General features: G+C 37.1%; 1 protein-coding gene across 3 annotated transcripts in view; it reads left to right on the top strand.

Annotated features, from left to right (window-relative positions):
- Positions 1-12,857, top strand: part of ARB2A (ARB2 cotranscriptional regulator A) — a 416,169-nt gene that overhangs the window by 267,892 nt on the left and 135,420 nt on the right. For 2 of the 3 annotated variants that reach the window (XM_059916776.1, XM_059916775.1), the window contains 2 exons: positions 1,330-1,446; positions 8,808-8,892. In XM_059916776.1, the coding sequence (XP_059772759.1) occupies positions 1,330-1,446; positions 8,808-8,892 (202 nt within the window). Of the gene's footprint in view, positions 1-1,329; positions 1,447-4,088; positions 4,436-8,807; positions 8,893-12,857 lie in introns of those variants that run through there. The other variant, XR_009502347.1, reaches the window with a different exon arrangement.

Here is a 12,857-nt window from a genome sequence, read left to right as displayed (position 1 = left end):
GTGAAGTATCGAATTAGAGTATTATTTTATGCTTTTAAAAATATTATTGGTACTGCCAGGTGAATTTTTGCAGTAATATTATGATGTTCATAACCAACATTGATTTTAAGATTTGCACATTACATAAGCAGAAACCACAAGGCACAAAGATTTAGGGTGCAGGAATGCTGCTGAGGCAGCATTAACAGTGAATTAGATTCCCATTAGGTACTGTTTAGTGAAAGGGGATGTGCATATGCAGGGTTTAAAGAAATTTAGGAGAGAGACATTTTTAATTCAGAATGCCAACAGGCATCATTTGGTATTAGAAGTGTGGCTTGCATTGTTTTCTGTGTGAGCTTTCATCACCATTTAGAATTCTCCCTTTTTTTAATGCAGTAATGTATTTTTGATAGACAATAAATTAATAGTAAATGATAGAGAAATTGCTCTTTTTTAGAGGGAGAAAAGACATTTGATGCAAAGAAAGAGTGAAGGCATGGCTATAAAATTCAAGGCTACTAGATACTGTATTGTGACTAATTTTTTTATTAAGCTTTCTTATATTTGTTGTGTCAAATCAGTTACTAGTGTTAGTAGAGTTAGAATGTTTATGATTCTTGTAATCTAGAACTATTATTTCTCAGTTTCTTTATTTTGCAGACCACTGATGAATTCTTCCGTTTCTTCAAGCCAAGTGGCTCTTTTTTAAGTTTTAGAACGATTTAATTTTATAGAAATAACATTCTATAGAAAGAAGTTAAAATGTAATCATTTTTCAGCATAAAAGAAAGCAAAATGACATTGATAATCTTTGAAGAGAAAGATCTTTGTGGTCATTTAAAACACCAAGGAATTACAAGGCCATGGTGAAGAGCAGGCTAGTTAAATTGGAAAAGTCAAAGATATCTTTCTTTACTGACATGCCATCTACTAAAAATTAGCAGAAGTTAGTCCTAAGTAGCTAACAGTGAACCCCTGGTACAACTCCCTGAAGCACTGAAATAGGACGTGGTGGAAGAAACTTATAAAAGAAGCCCTCAGGGATTCCCCGTTTTTTCCCCTGTGATGCCTTTAATCCTTGAATTGTCAAACCACGTGGAAAATAATAGAGCTGCGTAGTTCTAAGACTTAAGGGGTATTGTCTTTCGAAAAGAAAATATTAGGTCTTTTCACACCTCTGGGCAAGAATAAGGCATGTGTTCAGTGTAGAAAAGAGTAAATTTGAACAAGAGATGCATATTGCTTTTTCATTTTTAATATAATATTACTGTTATCTATGACTAAGCAGATTGCACCCAGTAGGGAAAAAAATTGTGGCCAATATTTTATTTTCCTTTTTAAAAACAGATGATTCAACGAGAAGCAGATGTGAAAAGTAAGGTGACTGCTGTGGCGTTGACAGACTCTGTTCACAATGTGTGGCATCAAGAAGCTGGCAAAACGATTCGAGAATGGATGAGAGAGGTGAGATGATTTTTTTCAGTGCTGAGATGAATGAGTGCGAGCCTTTATATCTTGAGCAGCCCCACTAACTTATATCACCTCCCACCGCCAAACTCCCTTTCTGGAGGCAGAAAGAGGGAATAGAGAAAACTAGACATGGTTGAAATAATAATAGGAAACCCTTCTGAAGAAAGACTACTTTTTTGAAAGCCCTCCTCCCCTTTTTCTTTTTCTTTTTTCTTTTCTTGGCTTTCTATAGAATATCCCCTTTTTCTTTCTTTTTTTTTTTTTCCTTTGGCTTTCTATAGAATATATGTATGCATACAGTATATAGTAGGAACTTTGGCTGAATAAGGTCATGATCTGTTAGGAGGTTATTATTCCCTGATTTTTAATTTTGGTATTTAGCATTGGTACTGCTTAATTACAAGAAACAAGCCCAATATACACTGTCTCATTCTTTTCTTCAGAAGTGGTCAATATGTGCCCCTCTTAAATGGATGGCTCACTGCTGCCAGTAGGGGGAGAAGAAGTGAAAAGCTGAAATAGTGTTTTGCAGACCCTTGAGCTAGGAGAAACCCAGGGGCTGGTCGTGGTCCAGCCTCAGGCTAAGAAAGCTTTTTCACACTTCCTAAGGGCTTGTGAACCTGAGAATTTACAAGGACTCATTGAACATGCTCCCATTTTTCAAAAAACTTTCAGCTCATTATTTCCTTGATTCCTATTACAGATATATAGCTGAAATTTCTTTTTTATTTGTATTTATCTTCCTGATATTATAAGCAATTGACATTAGCCACGCCACGCTTTAGCAGTTGTTTAATCAAATCAGTACTTATATTTATATATATGAATGAGCTGGTTGACCCTCCTGATTTTCTTCCAGTTTTTTTTTTTTTTTAATAGAATACCCAGGTATTTATTCAGCTGACCTCTCATTATAGGTACAGTAACTTCTGCCAGTACTCATGGTACACCATAAGGACCAGAGAGCTAATGTTTGAAAAGAGTTCTGAATAAACAGAAGGACTAGACTATATAATCCCATAGTGTTATCGTATCACCAATCTGTTTTCACTGTTGTTATTCTCCATTAGAAAAAGTATTTTCATCATGCAGAAGTCCAAAATATTTTTACTCCACTCATAATAAACATGTAAAGGTGGGGTTCTTAAAATCTATTCTAACACCCAGGTGTTTTCTGACCACATTGCTTTTCTCCTTTCTCCTTTCACAATTTAGCTACATCCTTAATTTTCATTTCCAAGGACCTAAATTCTTCCAAGAGAAATTTTGTGTGTTTTATGACTATACTTTCTTATGCAGTTTATCGGTCCAAATGGATACATAAACAGCTCCCAGTATTATATAACTAGTAAGGTTTATAAATGATCTGTTGGTACCTTTTTCCCCCACACACAGCCAATATAGAATTTAGGGCTTATCCCAAACAAGAAGCATCCCTGTTTATCATTTTTTTTCATTGTGAGTTCTTCATGTCTCATTCCAGGTGACAAATATAACAGAATTTATTTAGATTTACTTTTTAAGTATTTCTAAGACTGGATTAGGCATCCCCTAAAAATCAGCATATATTAATCTGTGCATTTTTCCATCTGACTGAAATAGGCAGTAATTGAACTTATCTTAATTTAGTCAAAGCTGTCAATAATCTTCTTGCAGACATAACTTTTATAAGATTTTTGAAAATTTTATAAAATTTGATAAATGACCTAGTTCTTTCAATTCCCTCGATTATGCCTTAGGCATAAAGAAGTGTGAAGAGTTTTGTGTTATGACGTACCAAAATTCAAACCCCAGGTCAATCACTTACCTAGCTGTGTAGTCCTGGGCAAGTTTTTTTAATATCTTTGAGATTCAATTTTCTCATCTATAAAATATAATACCTATCTTGTAAACATGGTTGGGAAAAAATACATGTAAGGAAACAGCACAGTTGTTGGCACTTTAAAGAAGTTCAGTAAAGCACAGCTATTATTACTGTTACCTTTTCACCCCCAAATAATATAAGATAGATGAACACTGTTCTTTTGTTTCATGAATGATTTGCGTATTCAAAATATCTTACAAAAGAGAAGTAATTCAGAACAAGGAGTTAGGAGAACTGAGTACTGATAATGATTCTGGCTTAGTCACTCACTAGGTAAAACAGTAGTTAAGGAGCTAGCATGAACTACCTGGGTCTACCAGGTACTCTGCCAAGGCTTACTGTCTTGAGAAAGCCACTCTGCCTTTCTGGGCCTGTTTCATAATTGTGAACTAGACATAATAATTCCGATCTCATCTATTTCATGAATTATTGTGAGAATCAAAGGTGATAACCAAGAGGAAAACCCCTTGAAAACCAAATGGTACTACATAAAGAAATCAAGTGTATTATTGTAGAAAACACTATAAGATCCCAGAGATAAAAATGATTAGATCGTTGTTGATGGGGCTTTGAAATCATCCCTGCTCAGAGCTCTCCACTGAAACAAGAGCAAAAAGAGGGACTATAGAAGTCTCTTTCAGATATCCTTACAGGAACTCACCTAAATGTGTGATCCCCTAGTGGAGAATTCAGTGTGGTTTAGCAAGGTTGGAGTCCAGGATTTCCCAGCACTCAGGATGAAACTCCGTCCCCTCTTCTTTCTCCTTTTCAGTCCCTGTGCACTCTGCAAGACTCCGTGAAATACTGAAGAGCAAGCAAGCCTGGATTCAGCGATTAGAAAGGGCAGTTGTCTCGAGCACAGGTGTTGGGAGAAGCTGTGGCAGGGCAACCTTTGTGCCCTCCGCCGCCCACTGCCCTACCACCTCTGACTCCAGCTCCATTTAAAGTCAGCTCAAAAACTGAGAGAGTTTGCAGATATCCCTGCCAAGAAAAACACCTCAGCTGAACCGGAACGTTATCCATAAAAACACCAGTCTGGTTGTAGATGAAGCCTCAGTGCTTTTGGCCTCTTGATGATTGGCTCCATTATTTCACCAAACACTGCTTTAAAATGTGGAAGTAAGATAATGGTACAAATTGCCTAGTCATTCCTGTTGCACTACAAATTAGTAAAGCTGTTTGTTTGTTTTACAAACATGTTTACATTAATATGGTAAAGTTGCTGATGTTAAGTATTCATTTACTATAGAAAGCTGATTTTTTTAAATTCTTCTAATTAGCAGTGAAAGAAGGTTAGGTACTGTATTCTTGTATTAATTGTATAACTTTAAAATAACAATTTCGTTTAAAGAAAGAAGGTCAAAGAGGGCTACTTATGGCAATGATTCCAAGCGAAATCTCCTCCCAACCAAAAGACCAAGCATACCTACTAGGCCAGCCTTGTGAGAAGAGGTAGAGAGTAACCAAAGGCAGCTCCTGAAAGGAACTTCTTACCTCAGGCTCCAGGCCTGTAAAGGCTGAGTGCACAAGGATGAACCCACTTAGCATAAGGAGGACATTATGCTAAGTGAAATAAGCTAGACACAGAAGGAAAAATACTACACGATCTCACTTATATGTGGAATCTTAGAAAGTCGAGTACACAGAAGCAGAGAGTAGGATTGTGGTTACCAGTGTCAGGAAGGTGGGGAAACAGGGAGATGTTGGTCAAAGATTGCAGTAGTATAGAATGCACAAGTCTAGAGACCTAATGTACAGCATTATGACTATATTTAATAATACTGTTTTGAATACTGGAAATTTGCTAAGAGAATGGATTTCAGGTTCTTTCACCACACACACTGAAAAATGCTAGCTATGTAAAGGAGAACATGTCAGTTGGCTTGACTGTAGTTATTTCACTATGTATATGTATATTAAATCATCATGTTGTACAACTTAAATATATAGTTTTTATTAAAAAAAAAAAAGGCTGAGTGGGTGAATGTCATTTCCTGACGTACCCCTGGCCTCTGAAAGTCTCCAGCCAAGCCAGATGTCTAGTTCTACATAATAGTCATGAACCCTTAACCATCACCATTCAGTTCTGAGTGTCAGTCCTGGAAACACAACCTGATAAATAGTAGTTGTTCTTGTCTGAGGACACAATGCCTTCCATATTAAGCATCAACCTCTAGACACTGATGATTTATAACTCATAAAAATGAATAAAAATCTACGCTCAACCAGGGCAACATGCATCTCCAAATACTTCCAAATATCTTGCACAGGAATACCTAGTACCTACTTTTCTCTTTAAACATAATATATTAAGTGTAAACTTTTTATAAAATTTTTTAATTCATTTCATATCTACACTGAAATATTGTCAACCTTGGTTTAAATAGTCACTCAGCACTCTTTTGGCCTATAGGCACTTCTAGTTTATACTAATAGCTCCCAAACTTTTGGATTTCACGAAAAAGGCAATTTACAACCACAAAAACCTGTAAAGTCATAATTTCAGAGTAAAAGACCTTTAAGTTGAAAACACTTAACTTTAAGACACTCACTATATTGCCTTTTTTTCTCTTATTCCCTCAGACCCAGAGAAACTGTAGTTACAGGATCCATCCCAATCCTCTGGCTCTGGCCAGGGGCTTCTTTCTCTCTGCTTGTTGGTCGGGATGAGGCAGGGCTGCATCTGAGGCTCAAGCATGGCTCTGTTGGTATCTCTGGTGCAGATGCCTTGTTGTCTGCTCAGGGCAACTGAGAGTAAGATCTCTGAGGCCTGGGAACACACTCCAGCATGATCTGGGTTTAGATAGGGCCTTCCTAGTGGGCTGCTTCTGTCATCATCCGAGACACTTAGCTAGTGTTCATCTCAACTGAAGAACTGGGATAGGGTACAAATTGGGGCATTGAGAAGAGGGATAAAATAAGCATTAGAAAAACAGTGAAAAGAGATTTGGTTTCTAAACTATAAAAACACATCTCCGAATAGGGGGCTGCATTTGATAAGATGGAATTTCAGATAGATTGAATTCATATGTAATGGCTGTATGTCTTTCTCATATTTCCTTCTTTACATATATTTCCCAGTTTGTTTACATTATTTTGTTTCTTTATACTCTATCATATGGCAAACATATTTTTAGCTTGTTTTGTCCTTTTCTCTCTCTATTTTTCCCAGTAGGATAGAAATGTCACACAAACATGCACACACCACACATATATGTCAACTTATGGTATCAGACCTTTACAGTTCTATACCAGTACTTTGTCATTGCAGAGAACTTTTGGACATATTTACTTTAATTATAGGATGTTTGTTTTCCATCCTATTTTTATGAGAGATCAAAGCCTAAACATGTGCCTAGATAAAAACTGAAATTTCAGGATCATAAAATGTAAACCTGTATTTTGTTTTAAATGTTTGAGTTAAAGGTGACTTGGATAAAATCCATTTTGTTCGGCTTTTAAAGTCAATGACGAGTTAGAAAATGGCTAATCGCCTTAATACTATAATGTACCATCACTGTTACTAATACTGGAAATATCCTATAAGACATAGTTTTACACATGTGAAGTATAAGTGAACAGTATTAAGACTGACATATCACCTGGGTAATAGCCGACTTTCATCAGATTTGGAGGTACTACTCGGATGAATAATAATTAAAATATATACCTAATCGCTGCCTGTCTGTCGGTAGAGCTAATTGCTGTCATTGAAAAGACTAAATTGTTTAAGAAAAAGAGAGAGAAAGAGAAAGTCATTCTTCATTGAAGCTATCTCCCTGTATCATTGGAAGCCTATTTTTAGTACCTATAGAAGTCATGATTTTTGAATTTATTAGGGGTTGTGATGAATGATAAAACAAATCATCCATTTACATATCTTGACACTGCTTTGTAGAATACTCATTTCTTACAAGCAAGTGTCACACTGTATATAAAAGCTGGCTAATTGTGTGCTAATCTGCATTATCTAGAACTCTCTGAGGTGGTATTCTATCAATAGTAATATTAATTTTATTTATTTCAAATGTACGAAATATCTTCCAAAACCCTATTTCTTTTATAATTTCTTCTCCCTTACATTGTATAATTTTACATTCAGCTGCTAATTAAGATTAGGAGTGAAAATTATAGAATACATATCCACTTTAAACCATCAAGCTTTTATAATACATGAAGATAGTAATATTTTATCCATTTTAAATGTAAAAAGAGAGAAAGCAGTTAAGAACATTACTAGATGTTGTGTTTGTTTTCATGTTTTTTTTTTCCACACAGTTCAATAGTTTCATTGATCTACTGTTTCTTACAAAAATCTGCCATGCTTTGTGAACTTCACTTTCTAATCTCATACAGCAACCCTTCCTTTATGTTATTCCTGCTCTCCCTGGTCCCAGAACAGTAGGGTTGCCTTGACAAATCTATTCAAAAGCCATTCCTCGGCCTTTATTGGTGGGGACTGGGGCCTTTGAAATTCTCTCCTCACTGCAACACAGCTGACATCTTCTTCCAGACAGAATGAATTAAGGAAATACAATAAGACACTTGATCTACCAGTCAAGGATCTTTCCACAGTGAGGACGGATTCCATGGTGCACAACCAGGACAGCAAGCATCTAAAAATACACAATACATGCTTGTTTACCAGAATAGCAATCAGCGATTTTTCCAACATGATTGATAGGATGATTTCTTTTAAAATAAAATCTGTCTGGAAATTCATTGTGTGTGTGTGTGTCTGCGTGTGTGTGTGTCTGCGTATGTTGGAAATTTTTTTAAAGCCATATGAGGTTAATCACATTTTTAAAGCCAGACTTCAAATACACACTTAAAATATATGGAAGGAATATAGATTATTTTTATTTCATCTGTCTGAGTTGTAAATCATCATTATCTTAGAGGTTTATCCTTAATATTGAAGCATTTGTGTCCTCAGACACACAGCTACAATTCACCAGGTTGTGTTTCTTTTGAACGGTTTGATACAGCCTCCATTGAACCAAGTTGAAGTAAAAATTAAAAGGTAGTATATTTATATGGGCCAGATTTTGAGGAGTAATTGCAGAATTTATTTCCTCTAGTATTACAAAGACAAAGACTATAGTTTTAAAATATCACTATTCCTTCACATGTTCAAATTAATATTTATTTCCATCTAAAAGTTAAAAATAGATACCCTTTTCAATTTCCTTTAATTAAAATCCTAGCCTTCTCTTATGAGTATATTGCATCATAGTTCACAGAAGGTTACATGTCTTCTTAATATCAGGACAGATAACTTGCTGAATTGTAGAAGATGAACTTTTTTCCACAGTCATATTGGTCATGAATAATTACTGACTGTTTATATAAGAGAATTTTTTACAGAGTATGGAAAATAGAGTATACTTATAGTGGTTGATTGTATAGGATAAATTAATCTCTACAGCCTAACAAGTTGGTCTTGCCTTAAATTATGTTTCAACAGAACATTGTCTCTATTACATTGCAGAACTGTTGTAATTGGGTCTCTAGCTCAGAACCATTAGACACATCAGTGGAGTCCATGCTGCCTGACTGTCCCCGAGTCTCAGCAGGTATGTGTTTGATGAGAGATGTATAGAGTGCTTTTTATTAAGGTGAAAAAATATGCTAATGAAATGTGGAGTTCTATTTTGTGAATTAAGCGTGTTGTTCTGCCTTGAATCTTTGAATGAATTATTGGTAACATACAGCATGGGTCTGACCCACTACCAGAAATGCATTAAGTAGCTGAAGATGCTTACCATCAAACTCCGTAAAGATGAAGAGGTGAAACAACGTGAGAGTAATATAGACAGTTGCTGTTGAAGCTTAGGGAGATTAGTTGTACATAAATTGAAAATTAGGACAAGGACTGGATTGCTGTACAGAATCTCAGAGTATTTGTCTCAGAGTATTTCTATCCTACTGGGAATTGGATTCAGTGATCCAATAGGCAGTCAAGACTGTGAGTTCAGAGAAGAGACATTGCTGTGGCCTAGAGTCTAGAGAAGTTTTTCATGTAAAAGATTTTGGCTGGACCTTGTGTGTTAGATTGGACTTGGATTATAGGAAGACATGCAGGGTGATATTCTAGGCAAAAGAAACAGAGCGGTGTAAGGAGTAAGGGCTGGAATGGATCAGAAGACATTCATAGGGGGCTAAGACAAGACTGGCCTGTCCACTGAAAGAAAAGAGGTAGCGGGGTGAGCGCCTGAGGAAGCAGGCGAGCTCCAGACAGTTTAAGAGTGGCATTGATTTCCATCCTAAAAGGTGTGTTACTTTAGTCTCTAATCTCTAGGTAAGAGGAAAGAGTGACATTTTTCATTACTTTCTGATTTTGGCTTTCACAATTTTGATGGTAAACACAAACTGAGCAGTGGTGTCTGGTTATGTTACAGAACAGAAATGGGTTTGCTTTGGTCACAGATGCCAGAGAATGAGTAGAAGTTTTGAACATGAACTACCTCATATAACAACCATAAGAGATAGCTAATCGCTAAGCAAAGTTGCATACATGTTTACATATTTGAAGGAAATAATTTGGAGAACAGTTCAACTACTAGGTAAAGAACTATTATTATAATTAAATTTCACCATCATTAATACCTAAACTTGAACTGAGCTTCACTATCATTATAACTAAACCTTTCAGGTCTGTCAATCAGGGTTCAGTCAGAGCAACAGACAACTAGGTGATATATGTGCTACAGTGTGTGTGTGTGTGTGTGTGTGGTGTACATTAATTACAATATATTGTCTTTATTATCAGTGATTATGTTCTATAAAGTCTCTGAGAACACTGAATTAGTGAATACTGAATCATTACTCCTAGGGAAAATACAGGGTTAGGTTCCTGCAAGCTTCTGGTCACATTTTCATCGACCAATCAATATATAACTTTGTTTTATGAGTGTTTCAGTTTAAAGACGCCTTATTTAATATATATTGTTCGTTCACTAACCCTGAACTCACAGTCAACAGCACTGTAACTCATGCCCTAATGGGACTTATTTTCTCCATAAGACACATCACTGTCTTAACACTTCAGCACTATACTTGGACGCCATTTCAGAGAACAAAATCACCAACAAAAGCACAAAAATGTGAAAAACATGGCACTAAATAGTCTGCAAAAAGGACACTTGTTTACAGTACAAGAACTGGAACAAGAAGGCAAAGCATGGCCTTGTTTCACCTTAGTTAGGAATGTGTGTGTTGAGCAACTCAAAGTTTTCACCATGCTGCACATGTGCATATCCACAAATGACCACAAAACACCATGAGTATTGATTTGGGGGTTTACAAATAAATTTTAATAAGTAGGTGAATTCAGAAATATGGAATTCACAAATAATGAGGATTGACTATATATAGTAAAGGGTTTATTACAGAGATTTGACCTGGGATTTGATCAGAGCTGGTTAAGCAGTCTCTATAAGAATGTCGACTTGGCAAGCGATGCTGGAGCTGAGTCTACAGAGCAGACAGTTGTTAAGGGAAGATGTTATGTAAAGGGGTGGAGAGCAAGAATGAGCTGGAACCCATAAGCATGAGCTGGAGCCCATGAAGATGGACTTAAACCCATGTCAGTTCTTGTGGCTTCTGTCCTTGATGGTGTGGGTGTCCTGTAGAAGCCAGTGCCCTTTGTCCTGGTAACCACTGCCTTGTGCCACCAAGTGAGCCAGCAGATAAACAACGTGTGTGAGCTTGAAATTGCTGTTGCTTCACTTTAACTCTCCAAATTTCCCTCAGAAGTCTCCCTTTTGTACCATTCTAACTAGAGACACACAGTTTGAAAAGGAATTCTGGGAAATGTAGTTCAACCTAGCCAAATTGCCACATTACAGAGCCTCCACCGTTCACCCTTTGTCAACTTGGCACTCATATACATCTCCTTAAACCAGACAATCTCCGGCACTCATATACATCTCCTTAAACCAGACAATCTCCAAATAAAGACATTAATGAAGTCTTGCTTCCATCTAACATGATACAACTATCCCGTGTACAATCAAAAACACATTAAAAAGGAGGATACAGAGCCCATTTTTTGTCCTTGGCTGATAGTTCATTCTTCTCATCTTTGGTATCCTATAATTTAAATACTGAGAGATAAAGCTAATTACTATTGACACATCTTACATGAGATGTTAAGGGAATAAGAGAGAAGAAAACAAAAATATTTAGTATATATATTCATATCAAAATGAGGAAATACTCATAACTATTACATTCCTCATTTTTGCAACTGGTCATGTAGTTGTAGCTGGTATGTATAACTACCTTCATTCCATATTCTCTTTGCTTTCAGCAAGCACCTGAACTGGTCATGGTCTCTCGCCTGGTGGGATGACCTGTATCTTCATTCCTGAAGGGTCTGGGCTATTAGCAATCCTGCCTGACTTACATTATTGTAGTTTTCTATTGACACGAATCACAGAAAATATTAACGGATGACCTAGAGAATTTCCTGCACTACAGACACTCCTATTTACCCCCATTGTGTAGTAGCAACTCAATTTTTCCTTAGTAATCAGGATCAATCACCCTAGCCCATATAGTAACACTCTCTGTTGCTTGTTAATCCAGTGGTATAAGGATTCCAAAGTGGCAAGATGGCAGTTTCAGCTTTCAGTTCAGTGGAATCGTTGTGACACCTCATGGAAGCATTCCTCCCTATGGAACCTTTAGACCAACAGAGCCTAAAGTAATGGGAATGGGAAGCAGTAGTTTTGCTAGTAGATCACTAAGGGTAATGAGAAAAGAAGCCAGCCCCATTTCTACTCCTCATTCCTAGATCTGGGAGAAACATCACAGTGTATTAAAGGCTGACTTAGAGCACATAACGCATCTGGGAGGACATTTTCTCAGCTCTACAAGTTGTTGTCACCTAACCAGGCACCGTAACTGAGTGTTCAAAAAGTCATGCCACCATTCTGTCAAGCCTACTGCTTAAGGATAATGGGGAACATGGCAATACCAGTGAAGGCTGGCAGATCTCAGGCTCTTTCTTGCCCTCTTGCTTGCTCCCTCTGATGGAAGCCAGCTGCCATGTTGTGAGCTGCTCATGCAGAGGCCTATGTGGCAAGGAATCGGTGTCTCTGGCTGAGAGCCAGTGAGGATCTGAAGCCTGCCAACAGCCACGAGAGTGACCTTGGAAAAGGATCCCCTCCCAGTTGAGCCTTGAGATGACTGCAACCTCAGCCAACACCTTGACTGTGGCCTTGTGAGAGGCCCTGAGCCAGTCATCCAGCTAAGCCACACTCAGATCCAGGACCCTCAGATGCTGGGACTGATAAATGTGTTTTGTTTTAAGCTGTGAATTTTGGAGACGACTTTTTCCACAGCAGTAGATAATTAATACAACAGGCTTACTTCAACTCTGGTGGTCGCTCAAGCCTAAGCAGAAAGAAACCTTAACTTTTTTTGAGACTAAAGCTTTGTAAGGTTCATCTTTTCTCTGATACCTTAGGGTTTAAGAGCAACTCTTTCAAAAAAAAGGCACTAAAAAGCTCTTTGAAGACAATTTATTTCTACC

Source organism: Balaenoptera ricei, chromosome 3 (assembly GCF_028023285.1).
Source record: "Balaenoptera ricei isolate mBalRic1 chromosome 3, mBalRic1.hap2, whole genome shotgun sequence".
NCBI lineage: Eukaryota > Metazoa > Chordata > Mammalia > Artiodactyla > Balaenopteridae > Balaenoptera > Balaenoptera ricei.
The sequence above is the reverse complement of the archived record's forward strand: the minus strand, read 5'-3'. Positions and strand labels throughout refer to the sequence as shown.